The sequence below is a fragment of the Chlamydotis macqueenii genome, chromosome 1 (genome assembly GCF_036417535.1).
Source record: "Chlamydotis macqueenii isolate bChlMac1 chromosome 1, bChlMac1.mat, whole genome shotgun sequence".
Taxonomy (NCBI): domain Eukaryota; kingdom Metazoa; phylum Chordata; class Aves; order Otidiformes; family Otididae; genus Chlamydotis; species Chlamydotis macqueenii.
The window spans coordinates 160,466,081-160,493,763 of record NC_141556.1 but is presented as its reverse complement, the minus strand read 5'-3'; the positions used below and the strand labels follow the sequence as shown (position 1 = coordinate 160,493,763).

At 42.5% G+C, this 27,683-nt stretch overlaps 2 protein-coding genes across 5 annotated transcripts in view; one reads left to right on the top strand and one right to left on the bottom strand.

Annotated features, from left to right (window-relative positions):
* Window positions 1–862: 862 nt before the first annotated feature.
* Window positions 863–15,414, top strand: CLDN10 (claudin 10). Its single transcript, XM_086741440.1, has 5 exons — window positions 863–1,156; window positions 7,795–7,956; window positions 8,111–8,192; window positions 14,210–14,317; window positions 15,045–15,414. The coding sequence occupies exons 1-5, from the start codon at window positions 937–939 to the stop codon at window positions 15,157–15,159; spliced, it is 687 nt and encodes a 228-aa protein (XP_086597566.1). The 5' UTR covers window positions 863–936; the 3' UTR covers window positions 15,160–15,414.
* A 1,451-nt stretch (window positions 15,415–16,865) lies between these two features.
* Window positions 16,866–27,683, bottom strand: part of DZIP1 (DAZ interacting zinc finger protein 1) — a 43,396-nt gene continuing 32,578 nt past the window's right edge. For all 4 annotated transcript variants that reach the window (XM_086741398.1, XM_086741405.1, XM_086741415.1 and 1 more), the window contains 8 exons: window positions 25,577–25,722; window positions 25,052–25,247; window positions 24,562–24,691; window positions 24,320–24,370; window positions 23,297–23,499; window positions 22,788–22,918; window positions 18,221–18,392; window positions 16,866–17,445 (listed from right to left, as the gene is read on the bottom strand). In XM_086741398.1, coding sequence (XP_086597524.1) covers window positions 17,363–17,445; window positions 18,221–18,392; window positions 22,788–22,918; window positions 23,297–23,499; window positions 24,320–24,370; window positions 24,562–24,691; window positions 25,052–25,247; window positions 25,577–25,722 — 1,112 coding nt within the window. In that variant the 3' untranslated portion in view covers window positions 16,866–17,362. The remainder of the gene's footprint in view (window positions 17,446–18,220; window positions 18,393–22,787; window positions 22,919–23,296; window positions 23,500–24,319; window positions 24,371–24,561; window positions 24,692–25,051; window positions 25,248–25,576; window positions 25,723–27,683) is intronic.

Sequence of the window (27,683 nt, the reverse complement as noted above, 5' to 3'; positions counted from 1 at the left end):
TGGCTGCAGACCCCCATTTTGTCCTGCTGGGGCATTAACAAACAGCCTGTTCCCACTGAGCTCTGACACGCATCCAAGGGTGCACCTAACTCTAGCTGGTTTAGGGGTTTTTTTTCCCTTTTTTTTTTTTTTTTTTTTTTTATGTCTATAAGGTGATTGCATCCGGGTTTGTGTCCACACAGCAAAACCAAAGAGCACTCTTTGAAGAATAACGATGTAAACGTGGCGTCTTATCCTCCAGCGCTTTTCCTCCTGGCAAAAAGGTTTAGAAAAGGTAACAATACTTTGGAAATAAATAGGAGGAAAGTAAAGACCGGCAGTGTACTTTCCACATCGCTGGCAAATACGCTACTGATGTGGAAAGCAAACAGCTTCAAACAAGGGGAGAAGCCGCCGTGGATAAATAACTTCACCCCTGCGAGCTGCAGGCCCGAGCGCCAGCGCTTTATGACCGAGGGAGGAAAAAAAAAACCAACAAAAAAAAAAACCCCAAGTTCATCACCTCGCATTGCACAACCGGCTCTTAAAAGCCGCATCCCCCGTGGCCGGACGGTTACCGGCAGGGCAGCCAAAATTGGGAGGATTTTGCAGGACGAGCTGCAAATCTGAAAGCGCCGAGGCAGCGCCTGCGACGCCACGCCACGGGCGCCCTCTCCCACGCCCCGCGGCGCTGACCCACGCGGGACGGAGACCCCAAACCCACACCCCCACCCCGCCGCTCCTTTGCGGGTTCTGGTTTCCACGGCGGGGCCGCGGGGGCGCGGCGGGGGCGGGGCCGCCGGGGGAGATGCGGCTGCTGATTGGGCTGCGCCGCTCCCCCGGCCCCGCCCCCTGCCCCGCCCCCGCCCCGCTGGCCGCCGCCGGGAATCGGGCGCTGCTGGGCTACCGGGCTCCGCTACCGGTCGCCCGCCCGCCCGCTGCCTGCCCGCCGGGCCCATGGCGAGCACCTCGGCGGAGATCATCGCCTTCCTGCTGACCATCTCGGGCTGGGTGCTGGTCTCCTCCACGCTGCCCACCGACTACTGGAAGGTGTCCACCATCGACGGCACGGTCATCACCACCGCCACCTTCTGGGCCAACCTCTGGAAGACCTGCGTGACCGACTCCACCGGCGTCTCCAACTGCAAGGACTTCCCATCCATGCTGGCGCTGGACGGTCAGGCTCCCGTCGAACACCATCCCAATTCCACGCCCCCCCTCCCCGTGCCGGTCGGTGGGAGTCGGGGGCTCCGGGACTCCTCCCGGGCAGGCCCCGCAGTGGGGGCGGGGGGTGGGCATTACCCCTCGACGGGGCTGGCAGGCAGCTGGGCGGGGGGGGTCAAGGGAGCCGCGGGGACCCCAGTGGGGGCGGCTCCCATGCGGGATCGTGGGCGAGTGCCCTCGCCTCCCCGAGCAGGTGGCAGTGCACTGCTTGTGCGTGCCCGTGGAAGTGGGGGTTTTCCCCCCAAAACCCGCTGAGATGATGTTTGGTGCCTAAGTGCCCACTTCAGCCTTTCTTGCTGTCACTGCCCGCTTCCCCTCCCGTCCTGTCGGGAGACCCCACACGTGTGGGTTTGACATGAGGAATGGAGGAAAATTTCTCTTGCCGATTTATTTTCCAACTGCCATGACATTCCTCTTTTTATTTTTTTTTTTTATGGTTTTGCCGGCTGTGCAACAGGCGGTGGAGAAGAACAAGCCTTTGCATCATTTTGGTTTAATTCATGTTCCTTGGCTTTTTTGGCTCCGCGGTTATTAGCGTGGATGCAATTCCCTCGTTGACAAATGACAGCGTAAAAGCTCGGGGCAGTCAGGGATGCGAAGGTATGCAACGGCAGCGCATAGCTTGGTGTCGTTTTCGGGTGGTGTTATTTTGAAGCAAAGCTGAAGAGCATTTTGCTGTAATGCCTGACACCAAAAGCTGAATTCTTAAGGGGAAATGTTTTTTGCCCTTTTTGCCCTTTTTTCCCTTTTAAGGGAAACCAGGTCGCTTCGGGAAGTCTTTACAACTAAACTTTTAGTTGATGAATCCGCACTGATTACGGCTCGTAGGAGCCATGGAAGTGCAGATGGCACTTCCTCAGGAGTGACTGTAAACCAAGGGAGGAAAGGTTTTTAAAATTGCAGCACCTTTTCCAAGTCATAAACGAATACAATGTACAGCGTCCCCGTGGCTTTGATACTCAGAAAAAATCAGGCCTGCTGGTCCCGGTCTGGCCAGACACTCCCTTTGCACTGGAGGCTGCGAGTGGATTTTGGTGTGAAAGGTTTGTTTGAAAGGAAAAGGAGGTCTGTTAATCAAATCACTAACAGAGATTAATATTATTGTAACAGGGATTTAACATTATCATGAAGCCAGTTAATACCGATATCAGCAAACCTTTAACCCCTCTATGTACAAATGGCTGAAAGAGGCCAAGATTCTAAAAAGAGGTAACGCAGACAACCCTCAAGCGTCGCTCTTGCGGGATGCTTCCCTTGGATGGAGAAGCACCGTTCCCCAGACCTTTTTTTGACCCAGCCCCGTGGCGGCAGAGAGGTCTGCCGGGCCCTCTGAAGGGGTGGGAGAGCTGACTGGCCTCCATTGGCGTCAGTCACCCTGTGGCCAAGTGTAGCAGCTGAGAACGTGGTCTCCAGGCTTGGGCAAGGAGCTGTGGTCTGCGTGCCTGGAGTGATCGCCAGTGCGTAACCTTTGGGATCCACCCAATCTGTTTAGCTGTTTTTTTAGTTGTGGGTTAATCTGTTTTCAGAGTAAGAAAGGCATAGTTACAAACCAAGTGCACAGAACTGGGAACATGTAAAATGCCAAAAAGAAGAAGAAACTTCACAGCAAAGTCCTTACCACCCGTTACTCCAGACTCTTGTGCGTTGGGTAACGCGTTCCACTTGCTTAGGGAAGGAGTTTCTGAGGTACCTGCTGCCAGTGAAACAGCCAGCAGGAGTCATTTTGGACAGAAGTTAATCCGAAACACACATCTGGAAGGGCTTTGTCTCATCCTCCTGGCCAGACTGTTTATCACTAGTGGAAGGTTCTTGGCTTCCGCATTTCTCCGTAACATCTCTAAATGCTGTGGGGCTGGATCCTGGTACCCAGGCACAATGAGAAGGAAAGGCAGGCTGGAGCCAGAGTTAACGTAACCCTACCCCAACACCGGCCAGGCAAGTTGGGATGGGACAGAGGGGCCACCGCAGTCAGGAGTGCTTTCAGTACCAAGCCGAGCCCACGCTTCCCTCCTCACGCTCTTCTGGGAACCCGTTAACCTCCTGACAGTGGATGGGTACGCCCCCTTTTTGCCCTAACCCTTCCCTGGTGCAGGTGCGTACTTCGGGTGTGCAGTGCATCATGCATGGTGTAGAAGGATTTGCCTGTCAGCATGAAGCCAAATCGGCCTCGGCCTTCTGGTAGCCTCTTGCTTCCTCTCTGCACAGACTTACATGGCTAAGCCGGATCCCATTCCCTGTGACCAGGAACCTGGGAACTTCCTCACTCCGTCCTCAGGTGGGGACTCGGAAGACACAAAAAAAGGGCAGATCTGGTTTCCCGTTTTCCTTGACGTGTTTGTGAGCAGAAATAATTACCCTATCCCAATACACGTAGGGATAACATCTTGCTTTCCTCAAAATGGTAGGGCAGGACTGGGAAACTACCAGAAATATTTGTGTTTTTCCAGGGAAAGGTGGCTTTGCCCCGCTCCTTTCTCACATAGCTGGAGAGGATTTGCCTCGCAGAGCAGTCCCTCTTCTACAGAAATGGATTTTTGTCAAATCAGAAACTTCTGAATTTAGCTGGACTTCTTGTCTGGAGAGATCGCTCAGGTCTACCAGAGGCAAAATGAGGGGGGTAAGAAGTTTGGGGTATCACCATGCTGGCTGCTGGGGGCACTCCTGTGGGGTGCTGAAGTCCATCCTTCAGAAGCAATGTCATAGGTTGGGCCAGGAGTGATCCGGAGATGGTTCCCTGTTACCCTTCTTTGGGTTTGCATCATGGAGTGGTCTTGGACGGTCCCCCCCCGGATTGCCATAGGGTAGCATGGCAACAGGGCTGCCCCCGTGGCTTTCAGGCCATCACTCCACATGAGCGGCCAGAGAAAATGGCATGCGATGCCTTTCCACCTTTATGCATTCCTGTGCAAGAAATAAATTTGGCCAGCCCTCATTAAGGGCTCAGCCCCACATTCTGTATGCAAGCAAAACTATTCTTGCTGTCTGTGGGACTTAAAATCATTTGGGGTTTACTTCTGTGCACTACTGCTCACAGGTGGAAACTTAGCGATGAAACCACCTCCCCGAAAGAGGACGTATCGGTTTCTGTGTCTCCACCGGTGGATCTGATGACCTTTTGCAAGAATAGAGCTGAACAAAAATTTACTTATGAGCTAAAAGAGGGTATTTGAGCTTAGAAAAACATACAAAAGCAATGGGTGTGTGCTTTTAGAAGGAATCCGTGCCGTATCTGTAATGCAACCTCTTACGCTTCACGTGATGCAGGCTCCAAGATGCCACCGGAGGCATTTATTGTGAAAGTGACAGTCCCCAGAACCTTGCATTTGTGGTTTGTGGTTTTTTTTTTTTTAAGTGTCATATGGTATGAATATATGAATTCCTCCTAACTCTGTCAGCATGAGAGGCAAGCGTGAGAGCAGTGAGGCAAGAAAGATGAAGATCTAACAAGATTAATTTGAATGCAAGACAAAACACATTTGTTTAAAAAAAAAAAAGCCACCTTGAAATAGGTTTCTCTTGGAATGCTGCTAAACATGACTTTATGAGTAATGCGTGTTTGTCTGCTTCTCTGTTTAAAACATATGGCTTTTTGTCGCGTGGGAGCTTCCTTTGGGTGGTCCACGTGTACATGGGGAGCTTCCTGCAGGAGCTGGTGCAAGTACAGGCAATAAATACTTGGAAAGGGAATGGTCTTTGGTCTTGAGTGGAGGAGGGTCAAGAAATAAACAGCTCCCCCTTACACTTGTCTGCCTTACAAGCTTTGGTAAGCCATGTAATGTTCTTGCTTTCTAGGAGGCAAAGAAAAAGTTTAATTACTCTTGCAGCCAAATGCTAGATGTAGTTTTAACGTAGCAATAGGAGGCTGGATTTGGTGAAAAGGTTGATTTCATCTTTTCGTGTTTCCTAATGTTCCAGTCAAGCTAGTGGGACTAACGGAGCCTTCTGCTCTTCTATGTAACTGGTGTAGATTGTGGGGTTTTTTCATGTGTTCTGTTTTAAAAACGTGTGCCAGTTGGGTGATTGTTGTGGTGAACTGAAGCAGGTCCCGTTGCGGCTGGCCTGCCCAATTTGGTGAAATATTTAGTGAGGAAGGTTACTCATTCAGCAGAACTGAGCAGTCCTCCAGCTCATGCTGTTTATAATTGAAAATGATTTCAGGGTGAGTGAGTTAATTATTTCTTGATGTCTCACTACCCTCTACCTATTCTAAAACTGTGTATTGACCTTCAGGAACAGCTGAATTTCAGCCCTCTGGTTCCTCGCATATGCTGGTTATTTTTGTTGAGGTGAATATTTACTGTTTCTCCTAGGAGGTTCAGACATAAATAAAGGTTTAGAGGACCTCTGGGTAAATATGTTCATGGTTCAGCACTTTAATGTGTCAATTAGCAACTAACAGTGTCAATAAATTGGACCTGTCAAAAATAATAGCTTCCTTGCCAGTCTTCATCTCCTGCTTTACCTGTGTGCTACGAGAAACACGTTACACACCATCAAAAGGAGGAAAAAACAGCTTTTCCATGCCTGTAGCAAAAATTAACAGAGCAAGACTGCTTTCTTTGGACTTGGGTTTTATAAACTAAGAACCACCTTTTGCAATGTTCGTCCTACAGATGCCCCTTGGGTTTTGCCCAAGTGAAGAAAAAGGAATAAGAACAGGGGATTTGACTCAAAAGCAGAGGTGGACCTGTCACCCGAGTCTGAACTGAACCAGTTTTGGGTGCAGTTTTACATCGCTGTTGAGAAAATTTTGCTCAGCCCAATTAGATAAGAATGGTGGTCATCTTGCTGCCTTTTAGGTAACCACAATCTGGCTCTTCACTGAGTCACCCTAGGCTTTCTGCTTCATTTATCATGAATGGAGGAAGGGAGGTTTCTCCAGAGGAGTCTACCCTATAGTTCAGGTGTCACATACCTAATTACAATGATAGACACCTCAACAGGCACAAGTGGCTCGCTCTCTTGTGTTCCAATATGAGAGGCATACGACAGTTATGGTTATTTCATTGATTGTTGTATTTCTTCAGCAGAGGAGCTCTAGAAGCGTGTTGCAAATGGAAGACGTCTATACAAGTGCCAGCAGATGTAGGTAAATGGCAGTAGGTTGTGTTCAAGATGTGTGGCACAGCACCCAAATTCGTTAGGACTGAGGAAATGGGGTGTTAGATGGGACAGATTGCTTCTTGTGTCCTACTTGTTGTTCAAAGCTGTGAATCAATGGGTTTTCAAAAAATATTGCCCAAACATAGAGCGGCCGTCCTGGAGCTGATATCTCTTCAGCAGTGGCCAAAGTGGGTGGCAGTAAGGAGAGTAGAAGGTGGCCAAGAATCAGTCATAGCCATCTGCAGCTCCAGGGCCTGCCAGCCAGACACAGATTTTTATTTAAATTAACATATCCAGTCTCTTTTTGAACCTCTCTAAATGTTTAGCATCCACATATCCTGAGGAAAGGAGTTCCACAACTTTGTTATATGAACAAGCGCACTTTAGTGTTGAATCTGCTGCCTTCTGTTTTCATTAGATGTCCTCTAGTTCCTGTTTTAATATATTAATTTCCATATACTAATGACTTTTATGCAGGGTGGTGGGTTTTTTTTTGTTTAGTTTTTATTTAAAATCTGGTGTAATAAGCAATGAAAACATGGTTTAGCCCTCAACATTTCCACCCACTGGAGATCAAAGTGAAAAGAATGAATACTCTAATAGCGGAAGTACATTTTCATTTTAAATGAGATGTAACAGCAGGTTATGAAGAAAAACATCTTGTGGTGGTTATTCAGTTGTGTAAGGTTGCAGTGTTCCACCCTGCAAACCGTGGTGTGAGATTGTCACAGTCTTTCAAGTGCAAGAAGTTCTCAGAAGGGAGAAGAGGCCAAGCAACCCATTGTCCTGCTGAAAGGCCCTGCCCCTGGGAGGTCCAGCTCAGAGCAGCCTCAGCCAGCACAGCAAAATTGTACATGGCTGAAGGCAGCCACATTTGTCCAGGCTTAAGTATGGCCATAGGTCATTTTATCTCAAGGGGTTACTGCTGCGCATGTTTGACTTCCTTGAAGAACTTCCTTGAGAAGTTCTTCTTTGAGAGCTTCCTTCCTTCCTCCTTCTTGAATCCAAACCAAACTGGTGGTGTGTCCAGGCAGGCCCAGGACCCCAGCTAGGGTCAGTGCTGCCAATTTGCTGCCGGTCATATTGCATCTGCGACACACGCGCACAAGATGACTGGCGTGTGAGGCTTGCTTTGTGTGTGCAGAGTGGCTCTGCAACCCTTGACCCAGGCCACTGCGCGGACCACATCGTGTTGCTCTTCAAAACCTCACGGGTACAACCTCTTGCAGATACTGTACCCAATAGCCCAGGATTATTTTTTGCAGCCCTGAATACCATGTGTTTCTGAGGAGCTGGGCTGACTTGGTGATGCCCCTTGAAGGGCGTACATCACCTAGGAGAGTACGCTCAATGGTAAAGTGGCACTACTCCAGCCAAGGTCTGATTCGGTTTGCGATACTGAAGGTCTAACACGCGGAGGGAGAGGAGCTACAGCAAAAGCTGTTGCGGTTCCAGTTCTCACATTAGCCTTCCTCTTTCTCTCCACAGGTTACATCCAAGCCTGCAGAGGACTGATGATCTCCGCCGTCTGCCTGGGCTTCTTCGGTGCCGTTTTTGGACTGGTTGGGATGAAGTGTACAAAAGTCGGAGGCTCCGATCAGACTAAAGCAAAAATAGCTTGTTTAGCCGGACTGATTTTCATACTCTCTGGTAAATATACCTTATTTCTCTAAGTCTGGGTGTTTGAGAGCTGCTTCTTTTCTGCAGAAATCCGCGCACAATTCTCCGTGACTTCATTGTCTTCAGGGTCAGGCCCAAAGCTCTTCTGCTGGCTCCACTGAATGGTTTGTCTTATGCTTTTCAGGGTTGTGCTCTATGACTAGTTGTTCCCTGTATGCAAACAGGATTACGTCTGAGTTCTTTGATCCTTCTTTTGTTGCACAAAAGTAAGTACTTTCCTATACCCATAAATCTTTCAAAGAAGTAGACCTTAAGTTTCATGCTGAGCACCAGAACCCATTTAAACAGAGAGCAGGTGCTTCTCCTGTTGGGAAGAGGAGGAGAGTGGGCTGCAGTTTTATTTAATAATATTTTCCAACTCTAGTAACCGTGTGCTGAAATTTAACCAGCAAATACCTTCCTGTAGAGTGATTGCTCTGTAATCTTTGGGACCAGGTTTACCGTGGCTTGGGAGGGTTCTGCCTCGCTTGCCATGGAGCAAATGGGATTAATCAGGAGTGAAGATGGTGTTTATGTCAGAGGTGAAGCAAACAGATTTCACAAGACAGAGGTGCTCATTAGGTGCATCATTCGATAGGAAAGGAAGAAAATTCTTTCCTTAAGCTTTTGATACAAGGTGGTTTCCATAAAGGTGTTGGGTGCTACGCAACCTTGACTCCTTTTGAAGAGAGGTTTTGGCAGGCTCTGTGGAATTTTTGCTGACAAATTTTCAAATTCACATGACTGAAATTTGGATCATAAACCTTATTGTAACCTGTGATCATATAAGCACTAACATAAATGCTTTGACGATACATGTTACTAAATTTAAGGGAGCGAGTGTTCATAGACTTGTAAGATCTGTAGCAGAAATTATGAGCATCCCTAAAAACTCCCTTTAAAGCTGTGCAAGTTCTCAGGATCTACAAAGGCAGCAATTCACGAACCAGTGCTTCGATGTTGGATTCACATCTTATACAACAAGTCTGAAAACATTGGTTGTAAATTGTACCGTCGTAGACTTTCTTGGTTTGGCCTCTTACATAATGTAAAATTATCTTTAAAAACAAGAGTTTCAAAGTTTTCTTGGTGGTGATTCCAGAATATGTCAAGCATTAGGTATAAATTTCCCTGAGACCCAAGTAAGGGCTCACTGAGCCTTTCTGTTTATTCTTGATAGAAATAAAATAGTCTGAATAAATAACACTAACTGGGTCCACATTTGCGATAGGGCTGACATTGCCTCTCCTATCTTGAAAACAAGTTCATATTAGTTTCCTCCATAATTCTGCTATAGTTTCTGCTTGTTTGATGTGGTGAGGACAGGATCCAAAGGCCTCCAAAAGAAACAAAGATGTGAAGTACTGTGAAGAAAATGGAGCCTGGCTATATAGCCAGAAGTTAATTATTCATCAGGCTTACTGTTCCTAGTGAAAAATACCATGGTTGTTGCCAGAAGTCCCTTTCCTATGCTGTGTTCCTACACCGTTCTGCTGCAGAAGAGCAGGCAAACCTCAAAGTGGACTTTTACTGCGAGCAAATGAGAAGTTCAGTTTAAATATTGAAATAAAGGGAGTAACACATCCTCTGCAGAAGTTACCTTTTTCCTGAACAACCAGGACAGCTCCACTGCATGCACACAAAATTGTAACTACAAAGGTAAAGGCAGAGAGGAGAGCCAGAAGTTGTAATTTGAGTTATGCACGGTGTAGCTCATGCAATGACCTCGTGTCAGCTTAAGCTAATGGTGGCTTTCGACTCCTTTCTCTCTCAACCGGTGTAAAATATGTCAGTGATGTGTTTCGTTGCCTTCTCTGAACTCTTACTTTGATACACTTTGCAGAAACATTTATTGTGCTTTGAGGGTATAGCATGGAAATTTGGCTCACTGAGAGAGGGTGCTGCTTTGGGTTTCAACCTTTCACCTTTTGCTGCGCATTTCTCTCCTGAAATTACTCTGGTGGCGTCCAAGACAAGCTTGACATACCGTTAGCGGAAAGTGAACTACACAAGACATTTAGCATCATCTCAGCCATCACAATTTCCCTCCAACCTTCTGCATTTGGAAGACGCACCCTGAATATGAATGGGTGCAGAAGAAATCAGAGACCTGCCTAAAGCTGTTGCTCGCGAGACAGGCAGGCACCGCAGGGACACCCTGAAACCTGCCTTACTCAGGGCATCTTGGGCTGGATGCCGAAGATGTGACAGTTTGTGTTGGTGATTTAAAACAGCTCCAAAGTAATTATTTAACCCTGCGTAATAACGTACGCAGTGTCTTTGGGACAGCATGGGATGCCTTGGTGCTTGCAGCCAAGATGGTTTTCATTTTTCTTCAGACACCTCTAATGGGAGAAAACCTGTGCTTCTGCGTCGCTGTCTTGCTAATGCTGCTACCACAGCTGCTTTTAGGAAACTATTTTGTCACTTTACTACTTATAATTTAAAAACAACCCCTCTCATAGTCTATCCCTTTTGTCCCTCACCACAGTTAGAACACTGTAATCATGATCATTCTTAACTGCTGCGTGGGGTTAGTTTATCCGAATTATCCGACTAACTTTCTGTTCTTATTTATAGAGAATTGTTTCCCTTCGCCTTTCTTGTCTCTGAACAGATCATGCTCGGTTCACACAGGCCCTCTTCCCACTTTTCCACTGTGACATTTGAATCTACTTTTCATTTTCCAAGGATCGTAAGAATTAGACATGAAAAATGCGCATTTCCCTTGGGCGGTTGTGTAGATTCATTGAGTAGGTAGTTATGTCCTTTACGTACGCCGACATCCAATGAAGCTTCCACTGGTTTCCTTGGGAGTTTGCTTCATGGTCCTATGTACCAACTAGCATATTTTTCTTCTGTACTGATTTTATACTTTTTTTCATTTCACTGAATTCTGCCTCCTTGGATTACAGTAAAAAAATCTGTTCTTAGCCTGCTTGGTCAATGTAGTTGAAGGTGGCTTTCAGTTCACTGCAGTTGGGTTCTCTTAGTCTTCAGAGGTCACCACCTCTAGCCTGTTCATCAATGTCCTCCTCCCCACCAAGCTGCCAGTGATCTCTAAGTGATCCCTCAGAGACACTGGATACGCAGCCACAGACTTCAGAGAATGGCTGCTTTGATTCTTGCAACCAAGAATTGTAAGAACAGAAGAGCGTGTTTCCTGCAAAGACTTGGATGATAAAGATGGGGAGGAAAAACAGCAAGTGCAGAAATTTCTTCTAAAAAAAGCCTTTCTTTTTTTTTTTTCTTTTTTCCTTTTTTTTTTTTTCTGGAGGTGCTAATGTATGTAAGGTTTTTTTTTCATACGGCAAGGTTTTTTTACATACTGGATTTTGATGGGAGGTTAGGGTTGGCTTTTTGAATGCTGGAAATTTGGATTGGGTAAAAACTAGGGAGCCCTGCACAGGCTGATAGGCAATTGAAAATGTAAAGTTTCCTCATAAACACCAGTGTAAATCAAAAAGTCTTTTATCTGTTTAAAGATGTGGAGGAAAGACCAAGTAGGCCAGCTCTGCAACTCATTACTGTAGCAGTATGGCAGTCACCTGAGAAGTGTCCATAAATGCAATCTGTTTATATATGCTATAGTAACAAATGTATAAAAAATACAACCAAACCCAAAGGCAAAGGCCAGACCCCATATCTTCTTTCCCAACTAGCAGGCAACAGTCAGGTAACCCTTTCCTACCCAATTAAACCCAATGTAATCTTGATTTCTGTATAACCGAAGAGCTTCAGGAGGGGAGGTGGCAATTGGTCTCCTTATCTCTCCCACCTTGGCCTCTGGCCAACCATTTAATGTTGTTAGATGGACACATGGAAATGAACTTGTGTTTCCCACTTTCTAGGCAAATGGCCTTGATGCATAAGTTGCTACAGCCACAGCCTTTAGGGCCTTGGTCCAGCTGTGGTCTCCAGCACCACGGTGGTCTGCACTGACTTTTGCGGGGAGCCTAACCCCGATCCATGTGCCGTAGGTGTGCTCTGGCAGTACCTGTGGGGATGGAGGGATCCCCCGGGTGGGACTTACCTCGTGTCACTTGACATCAGAGTTAATCACTGTGATCTGCCTTTACAGCTCGTTAAAGAGGCGCCTTGAGGATGTGATGTGGCGTGCGTATTTTAGCAGTGTACTTCGTGTGTGTTTCTTGTGCATTGACTATAACGGGATCGGGTGATGAGCTCTGATACAGACACCTGCTTCTTATCAGAGAACTCCCAGTCCTTGAACAGACAGAAATCTGCTCAAATCTTCTGAAAACCATAGCAAATGGTTGGAAATGTGAGTTAGAATTAGAGCTTTACATGTTTGGCAGATTTTGAAGTCGAATAGGGCTGGGTGCAGAGTTTTCCAGGGTGAAAGGCAGCTGAGGTAGTTTCCAGCAGTTTAATTTGGGAGTTGGGTGCCTAAGTCCCACACTGTATGTGAGACTGTCTGGAGGAATTTAATCCTTTTTTAGCAAGGGATGATAAACAAGAACTCTGCCTAGCATGATGTGAACAGAAAATGAAAAAGAAGCATAGAAGTTAGAGCGCTAGCAGGGCCATGAAGAGTCAAGTGCAAGCCCTCACCAAGTGTCCTACATCTGAGCTCTAACGGCTCCATCTCTTTTTGACAGTAAGTCCCCAAGTCAGAAATGACTTGAACCTAGGTGTCCATAGCATCTCATACTGACATCCTGATTGTGGCTTTTTCTCCCTGTGTGACTTTTTTTTTTTAAAGAGTTTGGGCTTTACCTCAGGGTAGAATCGCAAGAAAACACGGACAAGCAACTTTTTGTTCTCTGGCCACCATTTGCCCCCTTGTGACCCATTACAGAAGTCACGATACCATTTTCTGTGTGTCCAGGCTCACTGGCAATTTTTGAGTGTTTCCATGAGTTTTGTAGAGCAGCTTACAGATGTTTACTGTTACATGTTTCAGCTATGTTAAACTGGAATCTGTTCACGTGGCATCAGCTGCACAGTCTGTCAGTTGTACAGGCGGGCTGTCCGGCAGAGGCTTTCATTCTGTTGTCTCATCAGAGCTTAACGATAAATAAACAAACTTACTACGGCACAGCCACTGACTGATAACCACGGCCAGATGGTGGACAGGGGGCTGTGTTTTCAACACAGGATCCTAGTAGTCAGGAGGAGATAAGGGTTTCCTCAAGGAGGAACTGGAGTGGAGAAGAAGGAGCAGAAGACATTGTCCTAATAGTGAGGAACAGGAGACTCTCAAGACTGTTGGGCCTGCAGTCTAATGCAGGTCATCCTGAAAGTGCTGTGAAGAGTGGCACCTCGGGCAAAGAGCTGGGGACTGGAGCAGATGAGTAGCAGCCGTGGCTTGCTGCTCGTCTTCAAGCTCCGGAGCTCAGGTTGTGGGCGCTGAGCTCAAGCAGTGGGAGGAAAAAAAATGTCTTCCCATGCCCTTCTTCTCCTTCGTTTACTGCTGTTGCTGTAGAAACTTGGACATGGCCTTGTGTGATAATGCTCCTGAAGCACCACTTGTCTCCTCTTGGAGTCAAACGGAGCCGTTTCTGGCTGCAAACAAATGGTGGCTGCTGCCGGTGGCAGAGGGGACGGTTGCTGGTGACCTGGAGCTGTGCCCAAGGGCTCGGAGAGGAGTGGTGTCTTCCAGCCTGAATCCAGCCACTGGGACTAGGGAAGCAGACAGCTATGTCTGTGTATGTATATGCGTATGTTCCCTATGTGTGTGTATACATATTGTGTATGCATATAATATATACATATAAAACCCTCATGTTTTAAGCAGGCTGGAGTGTGAATAGGGAGGGAGAGAGATCCTGAGAGCCAGAGGGGTGAGGATTAAGGAGAGTTGCAGGCAGCAGCCTCAGATGTCGGCTCAGTGAAAGCCCCGGTCCAGCTTGGGAGCCAGTAGGAACAAACCTGAAATGATCCAAGGGGTCAGGAGCTGTGCACCGTAAACGGGTCAGAGAATCACATAACCCTGCAGCCAAGCAATCCAGGAGGAGATGTGGAAAAGCCAGGCATCCCAGCTGGTGGCATGGGGAGATAAGCGTTGCCCAAGCGTATCACAGGGACAGAGTTTGCCTCCTGAGCAAGAGGGAAATAATGAGAAGAACATGGGTGAACAGCAGAGCTGCTGATTTTGCGATGAATAACGTGTGTGTCAATGGAAAGTTACTCAGGAAAAAATAAAATGTAGTTCTTTTATTCTGAAAAACTGTTAAGTGCTTGCTCTCTTTTGTTAAACCCATGTGTTAACTTCCTGTAGGTATGAATTAGGAGCAGCTTTGTTCATTGGATGGGCTGGAGCTTCACTCTGCATAATTGGTGGCAGTATATTCTGCTTCTCAATAGCTGAAAACAGTAATTCTCCAAGGTAAAACACAAATTGAAAGAAATCAATACTAGCGCGTCTGTACCTGCTATACGTATGTGGCTTGATTACTTTTCCAAAACACTTTGAAGTGAGGTTCAGAAAAGGATTGTGTGGGTGAAAGAAGATAATGGGATTTAAGCATAATACTCTGTCCGTTGTTAACGTAATTAAGAAAACCTATTGACTCAGAACAAATTCTTGTGTTATATATACTGGATAAATTTACTGCAGCTGAAAAAAATGCAAGTGCATTCACTGATGTAGGAAAAGTGGTCAGGTCACCTTACAGATGTGAATAGACAAGTTTCTTAAATCACAAATGATCAGATCAAAAGTGAGAGAGGTGAAGGACAGCAGTGGTGGCAGTGGGACCTACAGCAGCAGCAGAGGGGTGATACTGAAGAGGCACGGCTGGAGGGAGTAGGTGTTCGCCTATGATCTGCCAACAGCCTAAATATTTCATGATTTGGCCCTAATTTACTTGGTTGTGGAGAAGGGATACAAGTTTATATGAAGTGAATTGCACAGAGAGATGCTGAAGGGGAAATGCCAAAACCAGAATGACACCAGAGAGGCAAGGAAGGTGTCCCTCCTGCCCCCTCTCCTGAAATGTATAGGTATGTTCCTATACATTTCTCCGAGTTTTATATTGCCATAATGCTTGGATAGAGAGATGTTACCTGTCTGTGGGATGAGCTGTAAATTATTGATTCTCTTTTCTTTTCAGGAGGGGGTATGCATATAACGGAGCCGCATCTATAATGTCTTCTCGTACAAAGGTCCACAACAGTGTCCCAGACAAAACCCCACCAAAGCACTTTGACAAGAACGCTTATGTTTAATTATTGTACTGTTGGAAGATTCAAAGCGTTTTAAAAATGAGTTTGTACGTTTCAGAGTGATTTTCCTGCCAACCCCAATGTAATTACCACTAAGACAATGACTTTTTAAAACATTTAACTTGCAGCTTTTTACATATTGATGTAAATTTTATTATATAATATTTTAAGATTGATGTTGGTATTGTAAAGTTTACACCTGAAAATCATGAGCTGATGTTGCTTTCTTGAAAAAAAATAAATGAGGTATGTACCAACTCAGTTATGTCAGTCGCTTATGGGAATGGCATCACGCGCATCGCACTGGCTGCAGTGCATCATTGCAACTCTTTCTGAAATGGGTTCAGAACTGAGCAAGACAGCCATACTCTGTGCAGGTTACTGTGTAAAATACCTCACCCCTGCTCAGCTGCGACATGGGAATTGCAGAGCACATCATAACTGCACGGCCAGATGATGACAGTCGGTGGGAAGGAGCAGGCTCTTCCCTCCTCATTGCATTGCCAGGTGGACGAACATGCGCCTTGGTCAGTTCAGCGCCACAGGAATAAGAGGAAGAGACTGGGTGAAGTGAAAATAAGTATGGGATCTGGGGAGGCAGGAGCAGGTGCTAAGGAGAGTCAGGGCCAGCTGTTAAGAAAATGGTCATTAGACAGGGTTTGGCACAGCCTGGGAAGAATGCATGAGCAAGAAGAATGGACCTCTGATCGTGTCCGTTGTGTGTGTGGCAGGGAGAGAAAGGTCGAAGCTGCAGCCTGTGGGGAGTTTTTGTGGCAGGCAAGACAAGGCTTGGAGCCAGTTCCTACATTCTGCATTTGCTTTGTGCCGCTGGGCTCCCGCCCTGCCTTGGCACTCACCTCTGCTGGTGACAAGTCACTTCCAGGGGTTGTTTTCCTTCCTTCCTGCTGAGCAGGGTGCTGGGTCCCCTTCAGCTCCAGAATGGCCCCAAGCCCCTGGGTTGGGAAAGCGAAGGAAAAACCCCAGGCAATTCCAGCCTGGCTGCTCTGCCAATGACATTCCTGAGAGGCTGACCAAAGAAAAGCAGGCAATACTTAACAGCACTTTTTAGATAATCCTGAATTAGTTACAACAGTTCAAAATGTTGTGTTTTTTTTTTTTTTATCTGTCCATAGAAATGTGATGGCTTTTGAGGGAATATTTGTAAAATGAGTCAATAAATGAGATCAGAGATTATGAATAACCACAAAGTGCTTTCTGGACTGAGACCTGAAAATCAGACACACATTCAGATCTGTCTTGCGGCTTGAACTGATGGACTCTTGGAGTTTCAGTACATTGGTTACTTTGGGACAAAGATGTAAACATAAAAAATGAATAGTCCTATTCATTAATAGGCACAGTATAATAGAAAGGGTTTTGCATCTGATGCCATTTAAAATACATCAGAACTACAAAGCCTTTCAAGTTTCTTTTTATTTTACTTTATTTTTGTATTTCATTTAAGTCAAAATACCATTGTGTTTTTTTAAGAAGGCAGCCAATATGGACAAATCAGAAATACGGATGTACTTGGCAATGGCAGGTCAGTACTCTTCTCACCTTAGCTTGACGTTTGAATTTTTTTTTCAAATTTTTGTGCTTTTATGTTAACTAAGACTTGACTCTAATAAAAAAAAATAAAATAATAACTTCCCCAAATAGAAGGCATTTAATAATAAGTAGTTACATAGCTGAGGCATTATTTTCTTTTCATTTGGTGTTTATTGTAAATCATGATAGAAACATAACATTTTAATACATGGAAATATTTTATTTAAAATGTTCACGATTTTATACAAAGTTTATGATAAAATACAAGAAAATGTGCATTTAAAATTTTATAAAGTAATACTCTGGAGTAAATTCTGTGCATTGGTTAACAGGCTTTCTTGCAAGACCAGTTTCAATCTTTAATGTAAACATTAGAGGCAAAATCTTCACCTCATTGAAATCAAAGAGATGTTCACCACTGAGTTCACGAGAAAAAGGAATTGACTCTCCATTTCCAAACAGGCATGGCCAGTGATGCGCATATGAATATTCTTGTTTCAAATTCAGGACTGAAAGACACAAGAGCTCTGTAAACAGTATTCCTTGTTATTACATGACCAATATGAGAAATTAATAGGAGACACTTGATGTTTTCAACTACCTTTTCAACCCCAACAGAACCTGACAGCAGCGCCTCCCATCAGGAATGCAATAATTACATATCTGAAGAATCACTCCAGTCTGTAACAGTGACTAAGCTGCTTTTTAATGTGCTTGTATTATCAGCTTCATGAAGTCCTGTTAAAATAACAAAAAAATTATTAAGAAATATTAGTAATATTTTGGGGGTATTTTTACTTTGTATTTACCTGTGAGATAAAATTACATGCTATGTGAGCAAACACCTGTGGACTTCAGGAAGTCCAGAATTTCAACGGGAGGAACTTAAAAGTGTTGATAATATGAAGGCTACTTCTGTCACAGAATACAATGCACAGCAGCAGTCAGTGTCAACATTACTTTCCCTTTAAAAGTAACCTGAAGTATCTTTACGTAACTGACACAGCTTTAACCTTTAAGAATACTGAAATGTTAGGGCTACAAACTGCTAGGTAAGTTCTATGTAAGACTGAGGCTATTATTTTACCAGTAGCTCAAATATTTATCTCAGCCTGGTAGGTCACTTAGCTATCTTGAACAAACTTGAAATTTTATTTTCATTCTTAAGATAAAGTAAGAAAGTTTCCCTCCTCCTTTAAATTTGGGAAGGGATGAAAAAAAATCCTGGATGATTAATTTTTAAGAGGAAGCTGAAGCGTGGCAGTACGATATGTTTTAAAATCTCAAACTGAAGTTTCTTGACATCTCTGGGTATTTATGTGAGCGTGTTGTGTAGGTGTAAATATGTATCGTAAATATCATATATGATATTTATATGACATAAAACCAAGCACACAGTTTTTCTTACAAAATACTATATATTGAATTACAATGTGTAGTACACTGTACTTAAGCTCTCCTCTAGGTGTGTCCACCGCTTAAGGCTTTTAATGCAGAAGTGTGAATGTATTACCTTCCTCCTTTGGTACACTTCTCTTCGGAAAACCCCATGCATGTACCACAGATGTAGCACTTGACTCCTTTTTCTGAACTCTCAATGCCTTCTGACCTCTATCATCTTTCATCAATAAAAATTCTTCTTCTATTGATGATATATCCCAATCATCTTCATCAGCTTCTGTGAACTAATAGGGAGAAGAAAAAACATGCATTTCTCCTCTGTCTGTTCCAGTTGTACTGAGATCTTCCATAAACTCAAGAATGTGAAACTGCTAAAGAAAAACGCACCAGCGCACGGCCTGCATGTCATTTATCATCACAGTTTTAAAATCAACATAATTCATTTACCTAAATTGTGTTAATTCACTACTATAGTTCCAAAGCTAAAAGTAGTTTGGTTTTTTTTTTTTTTTTGAAGTCAGGAACTGCAAAAGTTAAAAGTTAAATACAGTTAAAAAAACCTGTATTTTCAGGTATGACGTGTCTAACTAAAAAAAAAAAAATCATCTTTTCTGAGATATTAGCTATTCCAATGAGGTAGAAAGTACTTTAAGCATGAGGACGTATATTCCTTTCATGAAAATAAAGACATGACATGTTATGCAAGTCGGCAGTTTGCTATATAAGCATTCTGTATTCACACTGGAAAAATTTAATATTGCAATAAAAGCCCTTTCAATTTAAAACTAATTTATTTAAAGAGAACATTCAGTAATGAAAGTTTAAAAAAAAACACATGGTGCTCAAAGTTAATGTATGTATTCCTCTTAAGACTCACCATCAGCATGTACAAATATATTTTTAATTAAGTGATGGATTTGCTTAATGGTTCCCAAAATGAGTCAAGTCAAATAGATGAACCTGAAGGCAGGGAGTCCGTGGTCTTTCTTATCTCATCTGCCTGAGAACTAAATATCTTAATGCAGCTTTTGAAAGAAGAGATACAGCATTTCCCTGTTTGACAATCAGATGTGGTTCAATGGAATGGCGCCGTTATTAGAGAGCTTAACCGGGGAAAGCGAAAGACGGTTTCTCACAAAGCTAAAACCTCATTTCACAGGAGTCTCTCAGTATCACAGTAAGAGACAGAATGCCCTTCTATTGCACAGAAGAAAGGTTCAGATGCTCTTAGAAAACAATGCAAGGTATGTACATACTAAAGAAAAATCAACAAATATGAACGTGTTGTGTGTCTCGAAATGAGGGAAAAGACTGCAGTAATGCTCTACCTTGCAACATAATTCAATTTTAACATTGCAAACTGTTTTTCAAAAACTGACAGATCTGCTCAGTGTGCTGTATTATTAACATACCAGGATTCAACATTTTGCTGTTTTAAATTATCTGCATTTGGAGGGTGTGGTAATGGGAAAGTCAGTCATATATACTGAGAAGAGCTGGAGGATGAGTTTCCTCAAACAGTCACTAAGTCCCAACTGATTTTTAAAGTACAAAAATGTCAACTTCAAACAGAATTCAGTTTTGATCAAGTGTAAATACACAGCACCAATCAAAACTGCTATGCACTTTTATTAACACAAAGACTTAATACATCACGCGCAGGATGCATTCCAAATGAATTATAGCAAAAACATTTTTCATGGAATCATGGAATGGTTTGGGGTGGAAGAGATCTTTAGAGATCATTTAGTCCAACCCCTCCGCCGTGGGCAGGGACATCTTTCACTAGATCAGACTGCTCAGAGCCCTGTCCAACTTTACCTTAAACACTTCCAATGATGGGGCATCCACAACTTCTACAGGCAACCTGTTCCAGTGTCTCACCATCCTCATCATAAAAAATTTCCTGCTTATATCCAATCTAAATGTACTCTCAGTTTAAAACCATTGCCCCTTAGTCCTGTCACTACAGGCCTTGGTAAAAAGTCTTTCTCCATCTTTCTTATGAGCCCCCTTTCTATTTTGAAAGGCCGCTATAAGGTCTCCTCGGAGCCTTCTCTTCTCCAGGCTGAACAGGCCCAACTCTCTCAGCCTGTCCTCATAGGAAAGGTGCTCCAGCCCTCTGATCATCTTCATGGCCCTCCTCTGGACCCTCTCCAACAGGTCCAGGTCCTTCTTATGTTGGGGGCTCGAGAGCTGGACGCAGTACTCCAGGTGGGGTCTCATGAGAGTGGAGTAGAGGGGGAGAATCTCCTCCCTCGACCTGCTAGCCGTGCTTCTACTGATGCAGTCCAGGATGTGATTGTTTTTCTGGGCTGTAAGCAGACATGGCCAGGTCATGTCCAATTTTTCATCCACCAGTATCCCCAAGTCCTTCTCCACAGGGCTGCTCTCGATGTATTCATTGCCCAGTCTGTACCGATATCGGGAATTACCCCAACTCATGTGCAGGGCCTTGCTGAACTTCACGTTGGCCTAGCTGAACTTCAGGAAGTTCACCTGGGCCCACTCCTCAAGCTTGTCCAGGTCTCTCTGGATGGCATCCCTTCCCTCAAGCGTACCAGCTGCACCACACAGCTTGGTGTCATCCGCAAACTTGCTGAATGTGCACTCTATCCCACTATGTCATTAACAGAGATATTGACCAGTACTGGTCCCAGTACAGACCCTTGAGGGACAGCCTCAGTCCTCGTTTCCACTTGGACATTGAGCCATTGAGAGTAACTCCTTGGATGCAGCCATCCAGCCAGTTCCTTATCCATCTAACAGTCCATCCATCAAACCCATGTGTCTTCAATTTAGAGGTAAGAATGTTGTGGGGGACAGTACTAAGTCCAGGTAGCTGAGATCCATAGCTCTTCCCTCGTCCACTGATGCAGTCATTCCATCGTAGAAGGCCACCAGATTAGTCAGGCACAATGTGCCCTTGGTGAAGCCATATTGGAAGTCTCTAATCACCTCTCCATCTTCCATATGTTTTGACATATCTTCCAGGAGGATCTGTTCCACCATCTTATCTGGCACAGAGGTGAGGCTGACTGGTCAGTAGCTCCCTTGGTCCTCCTTTTTATCCTTTTCAAAAATGAGTTTGATGGTTCCCTTTTTTCAGTCTTTTTTCACCTGACTGCGATGACTTCTCAAATATGATGGAGAGTGGCTTGGCAACTACATCAGCCAATTTCCTTAGGACTCTGCGTGGAATCTTGTCAGGTCCCATGGACTTATGTATTTTCAGGTTCCTCAGGTGGTCTCAAACCTGATCTTCTCCCATGATGGGAGGGACTTCATTCCCCCAGTCCCTGCCTTGAGGTTCAGGGGCTTCACAGATGTGGGAAGAGAGGTTACCGGGAGAAAACTAAGGCATCTTCAAAACACAGATTTTTAGGCTTATTTTGCTCTTGAAGCAGAAATTCTGTAACACATTGGCCAACTATCTACAGATCTTTAAAAAATGTGACAACCCCTAAAGTAACTCTGAACTTTTTACAGTCTTGTATCATCTGACATCGCAGAGAATTTGAAAGTAACATTTTGACAGAAAATTACACTGTAATAGTCATGTCTGAGTTGCTAATTTTGAGTCTGGTATAATTTGCAGCTCCCACACAGTCAATGGACAAGTTAGGTGTCACCAGTGGCAATTAAAAGCACATAGGCTAAATGTGATTACCCTACCATTACAGTTAAAGTTGATTAAGACAGTCACCCCTTTTTAGAAACTGAAATAGATGTGTCACTGTTTCTGGGAGCAGTGATAAATTTCAAACTTAACTGTTACTCAGGAAGCCCTAAGGTATCAATTTTATTACGGATTATAGGATTTTCACTAATTATTATTTGTTTATTTAGTGAAAAAATATTTTCTTGAAAGCTACTGGTATCTGCCTGTCTACTTCAATCTAATAACAGCTGCCAAAACTGAAATAAATAGCACTATCTAATGTTGACTTCTGATTTGGAGTAACTTTTCTTCTTTTTAAAAAAAATGTTCAGGCAAAGATCAATTTGCATCAAAGTGGCTTACCAATTATAAAACTCTAAACTGAGGGGAAGACAGGGACCTTAGGAGCCTAAGGGGTAAAGAATAAGTTGTGATAGTGTTCTGATTGTGAACACATGGCATACTCAATAGGCAGACATCAGTGATAGATCTGATGTAGTTTGAAAACTGTACGGTTGTAAACAGACACAGCAGAACAAAGACCAAACTCAGAAAGGGAATTTGTCCCCTCATTAAAATGTATTTAAAAGTTCCATATCAGATAAAGCTCTAGAAATAAAAATATTTGAAAATATTAGATAAGTAAATTCATTTTTTTTTCCTCCATCAAAACAAGACACTAGGAAAGCAAGTCAAGAAGGACTGTCTTTACAGTGCTAGAATAGGGAAAAAAATGATACCAATTGTGCCCAAACTTTGGGCTAGCTGTAGTGAGCCAAAACAGTCATGGCATAAACTGATAAGCAGTGTGGAGGAAGAGGTCACTTGCCACAGCTCACTCACTAGGACTTTTCTATACACTAGTGCAGACGCACCTAAAAAGACTACTTAGCTCTAATTCCAAAACTGTCTTTGAGAATCTGCATCAAATTGGCTTCAGCATGAAAAAAAGGAGTAACAGATATATATATCTAGTTCAATTACTTAATGAAATAATAATTGCCATTAAAAGTGATACCTTCAGTTCTTGCACCTCTTCTTTCTTAATAAATGCCTGTGCAACATTAATGCCTCCAGCTGGTTTGTTCTTATCTCCATGGTTAGAAAGACTCTTTCCAACTTGTTCGGCCAGTTTTTGAATAACTGTTCCTAAAGTTCATAAAAAATTATATTAACCATTTCAATTCACAAGCAAGGGGCTTTACTGTAAACCCTCTAGAAATCTTCCACAAAGTAAAAATAAGTAAAAGGCTGAGAAAAACTGTTTTAGGCAGAAGTCTCTCCAAGACACAGACTGTCTCTTTTTCTGCATTTATATAAAACAGCATGATACACATCTAATTTGAACTGACATCTCTAAGTACTGTATTACTATAAACACAATAGCAAAAAAATGCACAGAAATATACACACACTCAAGACTAGACAGTCTGCCTTCATTATGTTTTCTAACCCAGAAATATTACCAGGAAATGCAGAATCATGCACAGCTGTTCCAACATGCATATACAAAACCAGTGAAAAAACCTTTTGAAGTTTTCGCAGGTGTTCCAGTTTCTTCAATTTTACTTTCCTCCCTCCCATCCATATCGCTTTTGCCAGAAGCCTTCTGAAAATCACTGACTTTGCTGCTTGATGGTTTTGACTGCTTTTGGACCAATTCTGGTGATATGCAAGAATGCCTAGTATCATCTTCATCTGCTTCTTCCTCTGAACTGAATGGTGAAGTTCTAATCAAAAAACACATACAACCCAAGGACTTAATGGGTTTCAGCGACTGCATTGATAAGCTGTGTATTTAAGCTTCCTTGTATTTTCCTTTCCAGTAACATGTGAATTTTTCTGACGTGATAAAAACAGGAGTTCCCACAAATTCTAACTATTCATAAAACTATTTAAAAGAAATCATGCTGCTAAGTAAACTCAGAAAGTTATCACAAAATGATCTCTTATATACACATGATTATTTCCATCTATGCAACTAGCTTTACAAAACTACAGACCAATATATAACAAGTCTTGCCAGGCAAACAAAAGATAGTCTTTCATAGATCAGCAGGGAGAGAAAAATTCAGGTTCAAGGAATCTGCACCACAGAAATTCTGTTCTGATATTCTGTTAGATGAAAATAATTTAGGAATTTTTCAGTGCAGGAAATTACAAAGTAATGTGCCTGATGTCAATAGAATCTGGAATACTGTGTTTCATTTTGGTCATAACAAGAAAATATCAATAAATTGAAAAGTAAGGTCATCAAAGTCTTTAAATGCTTTTAAGTAGCTCAGAAAAAGCATCTGAGAATGAAACTAAAGGAAGTGATACTACCAGTTTTTACTGAATGTCCCTCTCTGGTTCAGCTGAAAGAAGAACATGTCTTTCAGGGGTCATAAAAACAAACTCAAATGGAATAATACTTTAAAACAAAATATGAAATATGTAGTCCACAAAGTGTTTATAATTTCAGCTTAATAATAGCTTTTGCAGGGCAAGCATGTGAATATTCAATCACAGAAAATATTTTCTTCAAAAATACAAGGGAATAAAACATACGTGATACTAGATGTCTTTCTGGAAAACCCATTTTCAAAAAGCTTCCTGGATCTAAAAATAACGAGACAAGTTATTTCAAGACTGACAGTCAACTAAGTAAGCATAAAGGTTGTACAGAGGTAGTGTGAATTCTTTGCTAAATTCTTACAGTATTAGCGGGAAATGTTCACATCGGTCATAAAACCCCAAACCCATCGTATTGTTACCTGAGATATGAGTACTATGAGAACAGCATCTCTTACTTTGGTGTAGATGTATTCTCAGCAATGGCTGTTCTTTTTTCAGCTGGGCAGACAGCTGCTGAAGACCGTTTTACTGGTTTTCGTGGTGTGGCAGATGGGGAGATTCCCGCTTGTTCAAACTTCTGTTCATCTACAAGAGAAATTACCTATCTCATTATTAGAAACAATGTTCGGTATCTTTTATATTTAATTTCTAAAATTAAAGATGTCTCTGTTGCAGATTATAGTTTTACAAAAAAGAAGAAAAAAGTAATTTTTTTCTTCAAAGCGGTATAGAGTTACCATGTTATCTTGCCAATACAAGAGCTAAGATTTCTGCAGTTAAACACAATGTCACCCTTTAAAGGAACCTGTTTAGCTGGCCATAACTATATAGAATATTTATATGAAAAATTATGAAAGCAGCTATAACAGAAATGTTGCTAAATAAAACCTTAAATAGCAATTATATAATGTAAGAGAACGAAAAAAAAAATCCAAACATTTTAACCTTCTGGAAGAAGCTGAGGACAGGAACCAGGTCTATAACAAGATGATGATTTCTCTTCAGCCCTACAGCTAACTTGGCGTTCAAGATGCTCTCGGATTTTCTGGATGTCAGGCTTTTCCTTCTGTTTGCATTCTCTAGCAGATTTAATAGCACGCAGAATTTTACTTAAACTATCATTTGGGATACCACGAACACCCTAAGGAAACAAATTATATTATAAACACAGGGGCTATTATTTCTGGGATTTATATGCTACAATTATACACACTCTTTTAAACTTCAAATACCACAAAGCTTGTAGAAAAATCACAAAAGTTGGTAACACTGCTCATAGGTGTAGCCACATCCTCCACAGCTGTAATCTGACGGACATTCTTTCAGGGTAAGGAATGACACTTATTTATAACATGTGAAAATTTAACTTTGGATTTTATAGGTTGAGGGTTGTGGTAAAAGACTGAAAGAGAAAAGCAAAAAAGTGGGACAAAGATTTTTCCTCTCTTAAACAACTGAAAATAATCTTACTGCTTTAATTCCCAAGGATTCCAGCTTCTCCTCCAAGGCTTGCTCAAAAACAACTCGTAATTCTTTAGTTAAAGAAGGATCAGTCTTCAAAGCATTTGCTAAATAGTGATTACTTCTACTTATTTTATAATCATCTTTCTCAATTTCTGAAATAAAAATGGAAAAAAGCATTTAAGAGAGATTTGAAAAATTCACAGAACGTGAGACAAAAAAACTGCACTGAAGCATGCATTTTTTAGAAACACTAAAGATATATGTGCACTTTTTGTCTACATGGAGTTGTATTCTTTTTAAAATCTTGGGCTAGCTTACAAAAGTCAGCTTGATTGGAATCTATGCCTCAGCACCTCATACTCACCATAATAAGTATCTTTTATTTTTCTTGTTATGGAATCTCTATAAAGATATATGCCTGCATATTCAGCAACAAAGATCTTTACTTTCAGAACTGTACTTGGAAACTTCTGACAAAGAAAGACTATCTTCTGATACTTAAGTTCTCTCACAGTGATATTTCAAATCAAAGCTGAACTCTAGCAGGAATTAAAACAGGAATATGGCAAACTTGTTCTCAAGAAAATCTTCAAGCAGCATAATATTCTCTGATAGAGAACACCTACTGAAATAAAATCTTGGAAAGCTGTAACACTTCCAAAAGTCTTGGTAAAGACAAAACCTTAGTCTGAGACAGATCATTTCACATAAAATACATGACGGATAATAATTATCTTCAAAACTCTTTCAAGGACAAAGTTCAGCATCGTGTTTTCTTCTATGCAGGTCTATGACATCATACATACTTAAAAGCAGACAAAGAAGTTTCTATCTCTTGCTTTAAGTGTCAGTAATGACACGAACTTTTATGCAAGTAATAAAGAATCATCGAGACAGATTCTTCCATCTAAATTAAAGAATGATATTTAAGTTAGGCCAAAGTATTATAGAGTCATACAAGGGAGTAAAGATGCAAAACATTTGGAGCCTGCCTATGAAGTGTCTCTGGTAAGGCAAAGTTTTACTGAATGCCACTTAGACAAAGTGAACCAATAACCTGTGGGACCATGGTAGCTGCTTCTGTCTGGCAGTAGTCGGCAAAGCATACCTAGAGGGGTATACAACACCCCAGGAAAGCATGCTGTTAACCACACTCCCTGAAATAAAATTTAAATCTTGGGCAGGAGTTTGTCTCTTTCCCATGTGACTTACAGGGCAGTAGAGTCATTCGCCAGCCTGCAGACAAGGGTAAAATGAAGGAATAATTCTGTATTGTGACTTTCAAATGTTTTCTTTCCAAACAAATGTGACACTTTTCCTATTTTTAAACAATGATTGCTTAAAAAGCAGTTCCATTTAGTTTTCATTTTTCTTTAAGGGAAAGATAAGCATCCTGAAGAGGACCCCAAAAAGCCTCAAGATACACAAATGATATTCAGGTTGTTTGAGAAAGTGGCTTCCGATGGATCCTGGAAAGAGATGCATGTAATGAAAACTGAAAAAGAGTTCAGCTAGCAGGCTAAGAGATCTGTGTTGAAGAGGACAGAATCTGGCTGAAATCTTAACTGGCTTTGGGGACTATGTAGACAACTCAGTCCCTGACAGAGGTGGGGATTAAAAGCGATTTGACTGGAGAGCTCAGTCCTAGAAGAGGCAAACTATCGGCTGGTGTGGAAGCACAGGGTTACCAGACTATCCTCAGTCAGGAAAAGGTACATTATCTAGTATGAAATCCTCCTAGAAATCCAGATATGAGACTTTGTAAACTGGAAGGCTCCAGGGAGCCTTCTGAAAATTCTATCCCATTTCAGATGTTAATCCTTACAATAAAATAGATCCATCTAAAATAATTTAAAAATTCATAATTACTACCTACTAATATGGGTAACAAGACTATTCAGCATTATCCTGATTAATGACTATTAATTCTTGCTCATTAACTCAATCCAAATAGTTGGCCAGAGCCAACTATTTAAGGAACTGTTCTATTATTAATTTTGTTTTTTTTTTTTAAAAAAAAAAACCCTAAACACTTGGTTTGAATACTTTGGAAACAAGGGACCTTGAGCCTGGTCCACTGTTTCCACTCCTACATAATCCCACGAAGTAATTT